The following is a 10,980-nucleotide window of genomic DNA, read 5'->3' as shown; positions in this document are numbered from 1 at the left end:
CCATGTACCAAATCCTGAGAAAAAAGTATGGCTCTGGTAAAGTGAAAAATGGCACTCAAAGCAGCTCCCTAAATTTTTTTTTTTTAAAGATCTATGTTAGATCTAGAATTTTACTTTAGTTTTAAAAAATATATGACATCACTCAATTTTACACATGCACAGAAAGTCACACACCTAATGTCATTAATGACAATTTTGCAATAGGTCTACACCAAAATCAGACGATTCTTGTGGGAGTTTAATCATAACATAAAGCTGTTCATAAATAAGAGCGATTTTCATAAAGATGGTAAACTTTTCTTATGCACTATAGATCTAACACTCGATGAAGTACTAACAGTTAGATCTAACTTAATCACCAATTGGCACAACGTCAACAGTAATTTAGTAAGTAACACTCAGTCATTACAAAATGAAAAAGAAGTTTATGCCACAAACAGCCCCCCCCCCCGACACTTGTGTAAATTAAATGTAACTGGGAGTAGGACGACCATGGGCCATGTCAGACTCATAGCTGCAGCCAGGCCTCGCATGCTTGTGTGAGTGGGCCAGGACCAGAGCCAGGACCAGTCCCAGGCAGAAAGAGGGACGGGCAAGGACGGGGCCGCGATGACTGGCACTGTGTTGCTGCCTGTTGTTGCCTGCGCTCGCAGGGCTGAACTTTGGCTGAGCTGAGCTGATCGGCCTACGTCGCGTCGAGGCCAGCGCCAAGGCAATGATCAGCTCCATCATCTGCAAGTAAGTTTTCTTTTCCATATTTTACAAGAATAACTCAGGTTTTTGGGGTAAGAATACAACATGTTTGACCAAAAAGTAGGCACAAGTGAAATTACAAATTGAACTACATGAGAATCGGCAAAAAACACGACCGAAACTTACCCTTCCTCATTTGTGCTGTGCAGTTTCTGCTTAGCAATACACGGCCGCCATGTCAGATGCCCGGATTAATCACCGATCCCACTTTTGTCGATGACATCACTTTGTGTACAATCCAATTTTTAGTAAAAAGCCATGTAAATATCCAGGAAACAGAGCGAATGAATAAATCCGTCAATATTATTCCAAATACTTCTCATATACATGTATATCTACCGTTATGTATGCATTGTGTACATATAACTCCACCAACTGGATAATAAAAGACAATTTATCCACTCAATTCCATGGTAAATGTGGCTTCAAATGTCTTCTGCTACAGTAACCCGGAAGTGTGAATCAATCTGCACTGAAAGCTGCGCCTGGATTGGTCCATTCGTAATAGCGATGACCTGCTATGACCCAGCTGCTGTTGTTTTTCGTATTTGCAACGATCACCAATTTTATCCTGGGCAAATACACTGGTTTTTGACGGATTTTGGAAACCAATCTTCAGTATGTCACTTTCTGGGGTAAGATAAGATGCTTATATTTTTCAGTATAATTTTTACGTGATTATACAATTTAGAAAATGAGTAGGAATGTAGAACATGATTTTAGTTGAGATGACTTGAAAACCGGCGATTGTCAAAATACGGTTAACATTTTACACGCATTGCCAATACAAGTGTTGTGTATGTAATTCAATTGTGTGACTTTCATCATTGAATTCAGGACTTGAACAACAATACGCCCCCTATTAATTGAAAATTATAGGCCAAATCTAAAGTTATATGAAAGCTAAGTTGGTATGTCAGTTTACCAGAATTTAAACTAAGAAAAAGAGGAAGAACATGAATGAATTTATTATTATGGATGAGAAATGAAAAAGAAAATGAAGAAATTTCATCATATTCAATAATAATTTATAAAAGAAGTCAAGCATGCCAAGTTTAACCAACCTGCGGATAGCCGCTGATCCTCAAATATCGGGGGAAGAACAACATGAGATGAAAGAAGAAGAAGACCAGGAGGGGGAGGCCGGCCGAGCGTGCCGAGGAGGAGAATAGACAGCTGGCAGCCGTCTGTTTCGAGGAGTTTTTTAAACATTTTTTTATTTTTATTTCTCCTCGTACACAGACGGCTCGCTATCGTGCAGCCACCATTAGGGGGTTAACAATGCAAAATCCCCCCGACGTGGCTCATTGATTTTTGTCTTTATTTCATAAAAATATATAAAAATAACTGTACCAAAATAAAGAATATTATTCTGTTTTGGCCTGACAAGAAATGCACCAAAACAGGAAAAATAAACTTAAAAGGGGAAAAAACAGTGACTTACTTCGGCTGTCGTGCAACTTCACTTCCCTGTTTTATCTGACATTAATACATAAACATATGGCCATTGAGTCCCTGTATAGATCGGGCTAGAACTTTGGTGTCTGTATTTGGTGAGTGCCTGAGTGGAGCCAACGGAGTTCAGCGGAACAGCCAACATAACAGAGACTGGTCTAGGAGGAGAAGAACTTAATAATATAACTTAGATGAGAGCAGAGGAGGAGAATGAGTAGGACTTGGGTGAAATTATGAAGGGGAGGACAAGAGAAGAGAAAAAGAGATCAACAGATGAACTTATTTCTAAAGAGTAAAGGAGAAAACAGAAAGAAAAATTGGATGAATGTAGGCTTATACTCTATGAGGTTAGCCTAAATTTAAACGAAGAAAGAATGAAGGAAAGTGATGAGAGTGAGAAAAAGATCAAGACTAGAGTCTAGTTCTTTTGAGTAGGGTCTCGTTTTAATAGAAAAGGCATAGATATAGTAGGAGGATGATTAAAGATGAATAAGCAGGTCTATTAAACTGCCTCAAATAATAATGGAGCCCCCCCAAAAAAAAATGCTATTTTTAATTCATTTTTGGTATAACACTAGATCTCCTAGAATTTTAATCAAAGTGATGTTTTTAGGCTTATTGTAGTCACTACTTAATATTGATCACTTGATTTTTATTTTTTTTAAATGTGTTAGAATGTTTATAGAGGGCCTTTAATACAATTTAAATTAATACAGAGAGAATGGGCCTTAAATCAGTTTAAAAGAAAGTTCAAATGTATGTATGTGTTATTTGGATTGAATAATATTCCTAGAATCTGTTGCCGGAACTTACCCCCCCCCCCCCCATTCAAAAATTCAAGCAGATACTGTCACTGCATATTTAACTTTATATAAGCCTGTGCATTCTTTTCTTCTCTTTCTCCTCACAGACCTTATCCAACGTGGAAAATTTCTCTCCCCATGTAATCCGACAGATAGTGAAGGAGATTGCAGATCTGAAGTTGTCTCCGCCTGAAGGCATCAAGGTGTTTCCTAGTGATGAAGACATCACTGACATTCATGCTGTTATTGAAGGACCATGTAAGCTATAGTATTCTAATTTAATTTTCCTCACCCCCCCCCCCCCCCCTCTTTCTCCTTTCCCCTTCTTTATCAGTTCACATACAAGCATTAAAGTTCAATTCCTTTCTAGGGGATTTTTTTTTTTAAGGGTTGGGCAAGGCCACACTTCTATTGGGCACTTTTCTATAAATTGCAAATGGGGAAATGGAAACGGTCACAAGATATGTCCACGGCCAATATGTGGAGCATCCATGCCTCTCGAAAGGGCATCGAATGGCTTATGATATGTTTTGTTTTTAATATTGTTCATATGGATTTTAAAAAACAGCAATGAAGAAATAAAAACGATCGAATTCCTGCAGACACAAGATATCTGTGACTGAAAAATCATTATTCAATTAATCTTTTGGGGGAGGTTAATGTAATACTAGAATATGGAATAAAATTGGAATATAGATAGCGTTCGTGATCACTTTATTTTTCACATTTGTTAAGCACTAAATAATGATTTTAGGGTGTATTTTTATTCAGGGCTTCATTCTTACAACATACCATAGACACATGTTATTTACAAATGGCAATTTGCAGCTTAGATGTTCTAGAAGTCAAAACAATGTTAACCAATGCCTTTTAGTGGATTGATTTTGTTGTTTGATGGTGCATCCACAAGCTTGTATCCTGTATGCCATTTCCTGGATTGACTTGATTTAAAGACATCATTGATATTCTGTATTAATGGCTTGCAGCTGGAACACCCTATAGATGCAGCTGGCCAGTATCAAATCAAGGTGGTGTCAGACTGTCAGGCAAAGACTTGGATTGAATTGATCTAAAGACGCCATCGATATGAATAATGATATTCTGTAATCTGTATGAATGCCTTGATGCTAGGTCTATTGAAAATCAGTTTTAAATTAAACTTATGTTAATAATAGTCAAAGACTGAGATTGAATTGATTTAAAGACATCATTGATATTAAACATTAACACCATGCAGCTGGAACACCCTATGCAGCTGGGCAGTTTCGAATCAAGCTGGTGTTAGGAAAAGACTTCCCCAAAGCTCCTCCTAAAGGCTTCTTCCTCACCAAGGTGTTCCATCCCAACGTAGCCAGCAACGGAGAGATCTGTGTCAACACACTCAAGAGAGACTGGAAGGCTGATATGGGTATCAAACATCTACTATTGGTAAGATTCGGTCAAAGACTACTCAAGGCTGAAAATAATATGATTTGATGTACAGATAGAGTAAAATCAGACATACCCTACTTACAGTACCATTCAATGCACTGAAAGTTTCATTAAAATTGGACTTAGAATAACAAAGTTATGACATGTAAAATGAGATCATAAAAAGCACTGAAAAAAAATGGATGAGGACTTTATAACAAAGTTGTGACATTTCATAACTTTGCATTATTTTAGTGAAATCGTTCTATTTGTATATAATGAGCGACCTGATGATGTCGTCTCCCCACATTTTTTTTTAAATATATATACATGTACATATGTAAAATGCAGGGAATAATTTTTCTTTTATTACATCACAATTTGCTATGTATTTATTGTAGGCTATGACTGCTATTAAAGTCTATTTTGTATATTTAGCAAGTTTTTACATAGGACTGTACATAATGGTGATGCAATATTTTTGTCTATGACCAAAACTGCTAGTGAAATTTAAGAATTAAAATTATGATGATGGTGATGATGATGATGGTGGTGGTGGTGATAATAGTAGTGGTGATGGTGGTGGTGATGATGATGACGATGATGGTGGTGATGATGGTGGTGGTGGTGGTGATGATGATGACGATGATGGTGCCATGGTGGTGATGGTAATATGATGATAATAATGATGGTAAAGATGATGATTGTGGTGATGATGGTGATAAATTATCAATATTTTCCATTTTATGAATCGCAAAAAATTAGGGACTCATGCATTTATTTTACCTGAAGAAGGTTGACTTATGCAGAGTATACATGTACTTCGTCAAAAACTCATGCTTTATTCTTAATACATTTATCTCTTTTCTTCCAGACGATCAAATGCCTACTAATCTACCCCAACCCCGAGTCAGCGTTAAACGAAGAGGCGGGCAAGCTGCTTCTAGAACAGTATGACACGTACTTCTCACGAGCCAAGATGATGACCGAGATCCACGCCCAGCCGCACCGCACCTCCAAAGAATCGCGGGAGAATGAGGATTCAAATCCCTCCACGTCGGGCATTAATTCACAGCACGGACCAGCCGCAAAGAAGCATGCGGGTGACAAGAAGGTGGCTTTAGCGGAGAAGAAGAAAAAAGACAAAAAGAGGACATTGAAGAGATTATGATGTATGCCAAATTGAAATCGCCAATTTCCCAGAAAATTTTTAACTTATCTTTTTTTTTTCTTGTACAGTGTGTATACATACAGAAGACCCTATCTTACTAATACTATGTGAATTTTCAATCTATGAAATTGTTCAATTTTTAAACACTTTTAAGCACAAACAGGAAAGCCTGAAATCATTCCTCAGAGGGGAAATTGATCTTCTAATAATCCATTTTGGTTGTAATTCAGTTCTCTCCAAAGACAGGTGCTATAAGCTCAACATACTTTTCTTGATTTTGATACCATCTCGAGAGATAATTGCTAATCATTCAACATGGTTGGATATAATTATGATGTTAAATACCTCTGTAGGCTCCATAACAGAAAGCTGATAATTGATATAACATTTTTTGTGATTGATTGCGTATTTGCATTGACCCCAATGTAAAATTAATAAAAAAATAATAATAATAAACTCCTCAAACAAAGTTTGGAAATCTGAGTTTGGCCATTAATTTCTCCCAATTTCCAATTTTGCACAATGCATATTTGATATCATTCAAAAGATCATTTAATTCTCTTTGAAATGATACCCATGGAATCAAATACACCTCTGCACAAGCAAACACATAACAAACAAACAAACATGCATGGGCCATGGGTATTTCAAACCATGACTCAAACCATGTTATCTCACATATCTCCATGTTAATGTTGATGTTAGGGTGCACGAAAACAAAAGAAACCGCTGAGAAGCTCACTCATCACCACAGAAAAAAGAGCAGTGACTTTCAATATTGTCATTTTGCAACTTTTGAATTTTGACCTTGCCCCACATTTCAAGGCACTGCACCTCCATGTGAACCATAATCATATCATGTAGGGTATCATTTTATAGTTAATTAAATGATCTTTTCATTGGTATCAATCACACATTAATATTCACTAAAACCGAGGAGGGATTATCGATCAAAGTCAGATTTCCAAACTTTTTTTTTAGTTTAGTAAAATCAGTCACTAAGTTTTGTGTCACATTACCCCCTGGGCCCATATCCATGGAAGTCGTCATTATTGGTCACAAGTTACAAGGTACCGTTATAAGCTACGGAAATATTGCAATTTGATCAACGGAGAGCAACTTTGTCAGAAAATTATGGCATTTTGTTTTAGGTGAAGTTTTATAAAAAGTTCCCTCTATTGGTTGTAAAACTCTGGGATACATGATATTATTGAAAAAGTTAATCTTATTTTTTTTAAATTATTATTAACAAGAAGAAATTCATGCTGATTGAAGTTATATAGGTTGTCAGACCTGTTGATCGCCAAAAGGGCATTGCTGATCGCACAATTGAAATTAAGACCAAGTGAGGAGGGTGATGAAAATGTTTGAGTGTCATTGTATTGTTTCGTTGATTGTATTTATTTATAATCCCACTTTATAGTCATTTGTACAAGGGATTTCATTAAACACAGAACAACTCGGAGGATGCTGAATGCACCAAGGGGATGTCGCAAGTTAAATTTTCGGTTCCAAAATCAATTATAAATCCTGCAATTATTGCAAATTTTAAATTGATTGCTAGCCTGTTTGTTGCAACCGATGTTTCCTCTTAGAAGGAAACTACCCAAATTCCGGGTAATCCGGATCATTTTCAGGTAATGAAAAATTCCAGGTATTCTGGGTAATCTGAAAATTACAATTAAACGTTGCAACTTTTAATATTCATGTTATATTTAAAGAATTGTTGACCTCAATACGTAGCTCAAAATTTTCCGCTCAAGCTCCGCGCTCGCACTTCGTAATTTTGTTCCTATTTTTAAAGAGGGCGTGAACAAAAAAAATGTTAAATTCCCTGATTTTGGTCACTTGGACCAAATTTAGGCTCGCTGTATTATTGCCTGATTTTTGTTAAAAATCAAACTTTAAAATTCCAGGAAATGTCTGCGAATTTCGGGAAATTTGGGATTCAGTGGAAACACTGGTTGCAACAGAAAGTATGAATTAATTTTCTTTTGTTGAATTGTTGTACTCTGTCAATTGCAAACTTGCAAAGTTCTGGTATTTCCAACCAAACTTTCTGGCATCATTCCCCTTTGCAACACTACATATAGGTCGAGAAAATTCTTCCATTTGCACGGTACATGTACAGATAACTCTGCCTATAAAATCAAACAAATTTCTCTGGTCCCAAGAGAATCAACTTGAACAGACTCCTGCATGACAGTTTTTTATTTTTTTATTTAACTTGCATTTAATGAATGATGAAATGAATACTTCTGATTTAATGATTTACAAATATGACCCCCTGGGGGCCGTTTCATGAAGCTGTTTGTAAGTTACGAGCAACTTTAAGAACGACTGGTAATCCTTGCTTACGCGCTAAACCTTCACCAATGAACATTTTGGTGTATACCATCTACCACAAGGGTCACCAGTCGCTCTTAACTTACGAACAGCTTTATGAAACGCTCACCTGGCCGTGGAAATCATTCATGTAAATGTGCACCATCTCCAGATTCACACTACCAGGGCCCTGTCTCCTGGCTATGGAATCATGTTGTGACAAATTTAGATTAAACATTGTTTTCAAATAATACTGGTGCAAGGTCAGGGATTGAAGTCACAACAAGTACATCTCAAGAAGGTAACTTAAAACTCATATATGATCTTAAGTTATCTCCAAACCCCATGATAATAACATATCTTATTCTAATCAAATATATAGTTGTATATTTTGATCTTACCTTTGTGATGTTCTTATTGGTAGGTGCACATTTGTATAAATGTCTGGAAACTACATTGTTATTAACATTGTGATTTACTTTACATGTAAATTACATTGTAATTCATTTATTTTTCATCATAAACACAACTTTTTGTTGAGCTCAAGCCAGTTTACAAAACCAAACATACTTTTTAGAGAACAGCTTCTTAGGAAACATTTGATGTAAGTGTAGATAATCATCACGGAAGCCTTCAAGAATTTCAATGGACATACATATTGGGAATTCTGAGCACCATTTTATGAAGCTAGTAAGTTGTTCAACAAGTAAAGGGCAATATGGCCAATATTATCCGATTTTTTTTTTTTTTTACATTTTCTGATAGATTATTGAGAACTCATTCTGGTTATGTCTTCGAAATTACCATAATTACTGTATTTTTGCAGAAATTTGATAATAATAAAAGTTTAAATTGCCCCTAAATGCCAATTTTGGCCATTGGAAGGGCAATATCGAGCACGCCCTTATTCCACTCCTAAAAATATGCACATGTTGGCTGCAGAAAGGGCAATTTAAACTGGTATCGTTTCTTTTGCAATCAATATTGTCATATTGCCCTTATACTTGCCCAACGAAGAGTTAGCACTGACAAGCTGTCATTGTCTGACAGTAACCATGGTTACTTGGTAACAGATAGAGACCAGTGCTTTTCAGCCAACCAAAACATGAAATTTCACTGATTATGTCAGCTAGTGTGGACACTTCATGAAATGGTGACCTCTCCAGTGGTCTGGGATATTTTTAGTCATTCAAAATATTTTTTTTTATTATTTTGGCAGGAACTACAAGGAAGCGACTGACCACAACCCTCCAAAGCAAACTTTTCAAGCTAAATATGAGAAGAAAAAAAATCCCTGACTTTACCTCCCATTTCTTTTGAAAATCATTTGCATGTCTGGAGAAAAATTGACATCTTTATGTGTCTACATGTATGTGCATTTTTAAGATGAAATCTCACCCTCCAGTATTCTACATGTGTATATCACTAATTGTAAAGTTGTACATAAACGAGAGAGCCCGGGGGGGCCAGTCAAATATATTGCTGTACACACGCGTGACCAAGGAATTTCCAAACACCCCCTAAACGAGTTTTTCTCTGTGTGCAAAATAACCCCCTAAACAAGTTTTTCGCGGGCTTTATTTACACATTTCGGCCCCTAAACAAGTTGTCCCCAAAATATGACCTCGGGGAAAAAGCTTGGGGGGAAAACATACCCTAAACACGTTTGGCTAGTCTTAAAAAAAAAAGCTTTGGGGAAAAAACATACCCTAAATACGTTTGACCCCGCGATTGACCATTGACCAGTCTTTCAAAACCACCCTTTTTCTTGAAAATCAGCGTTTTTGATACCCTTAACGAGTCCACGCGCGGACCGCGTCCAAAACTGAAAAAACACCCCTTTAAACGCGTTTTTTTGGTCACATGTGTGTACAGCAATATATTTGACTGGCCCCCCCGGGCGAGAGAGAGACTACACTCCTAACCATTGCATACTGATTATGTCGTGTTTCATGTATTGTGCGTGTTAATTGATGCAATATTGTTACTGGTATTTGTGATGCTATGAAATAAAGCATTTTTTATGACATGGTACATACGGTCTTTTAATGTTGTTTTTGTGTACAGAGTGAAATGAAAGCATCTTTGTCTCATGACCACATGGCCACATGTACACATGCGTGACGAAATTATTTCCAAACACCCTAAACGAGTTTTTCTATGTGTGCAAAATAACCCCCTAAACAAGTTTTTCGCAGGCTTTATTTACACATTTTGGCCCCAAAACAAGTTTTCGCCAGAATATGACCTCGGGGGGAAAAAGCTAGGGAAAAAAACATACCCTAAACATGTTTGGCTAGTCTTTATAAAAAAAAAAGCTTTGGAAAACAAACATACCCTAAATACATTTGACCATTGACCAGTCTTTCAAAACCACCCTTTCTTTGAAAGTCAGTGTTTTTTATACCCTTAACAAGTCCACGCGCGTGCGCGGCCCGCGTCCAAACTGAAAAAACACCCCTTTAAACATGTTTTTGGGGTCACGCATGCATGTGTACAGCAATATATTTGACTGGCCCCCCCCCCCTGGGACACCACGCAATGGCCGGGATTTGAACCCACAAACTTCTGTTTCAAAGTTAGGGGAGACTAATCCACTGGGCCACGCAATGCTCCACCCAATTTACAACCTCGGTGTGCTTCACAAAAAATTTATAAACTGTCTTGCTTCCCAGATGGCTGGAATTTATGGTATGGTAATAAAGAGTGGGAATCTCATTTTTTACCGGTAGTTAAATAATATACAAATAATGAATGTTTATGATCATTCATTTCATCTTTCACCGAATGAAGTATGCTGTCCATTGCACAAATGAAAAGAACATTCATTATTTGGTTTATATAACACTTAAAAATAGATTCTTTTTCATATGAAATTCATGAATTTCGATGGAAAATATTCTCATGCAGTGCAGTACGAGCTCGGTCTTAAATTATCGCGTACATACAACATGCGCGCTGCAGCCTTGGTGCCTGCGTGCAATTGACAAAATCGTATGGATCCAAAATTGCATGATGAATGGATCCAAAATTGCAGTTGATGTCATTGTAAAATTGGCTGAA

At 36.9% G+C, this 10,980-nt stretch overlaps 1 protein-coding gene across 2 annotated transcripts; it reads left to right on the top strand.

The window, feature by feature from the left end:
- Positions 1-687: 687 nt before the first annotated feature.
- On the top strand, positions 688-9,951 carry LOC129269114 (ubiquitin-conjugating enzyme E2 S-like). 2 transcript variants are annotated; one of them, XM_064105347.1, is made up of 5 exons: positions 688-738; positions 1,199-1,388; positions 3,119-3,269; positions 4,249-4,439; positions 5,296-9,951. In XM_064105347.1, the coding sequence occupies exons 2-5, from the start codon at positions 1,374-1,376 to the stop codon at positions 5,590-5,592; spliced, it is 654 nt and encodes a 217-aa protein (XP_063961417.1). In that variant the 5' UTR covers positions 688-738; positions 1,199-1,373; the 3' UTR covers positions 5,593-9,951. The 2 variants fall into 2 exon arrangements, with proteins under 2 accessions (XP_063961417.1, XP_054762545.1); XM_054906570.2 differs by lacking the exon at positions 688-738 and having other exon boundaries at positions 958-1,388.
- Positions 9,952-10,980: the final 1,029 nt, after the last annotated feature.

Source organism: Lytechinus pictus, chromosome 10 (assembly GCF_037042905.1).
Source record: "Lytechinus pictus isolate F3 Inbred chromosome 10, Lp3.0, whole genome shotgun sequence".
Taxonomy (NCBI): domain Eukaryota; kingdom Metazoa; phylum Echinodermata; class Echinoidea; order Temnopleuroida; family Toxopneustidae; genus Lytechinus; species Lytechinus pictus.
This window is presented reverse-complemented; position numbering and strand designations above follow the sequence as displayed.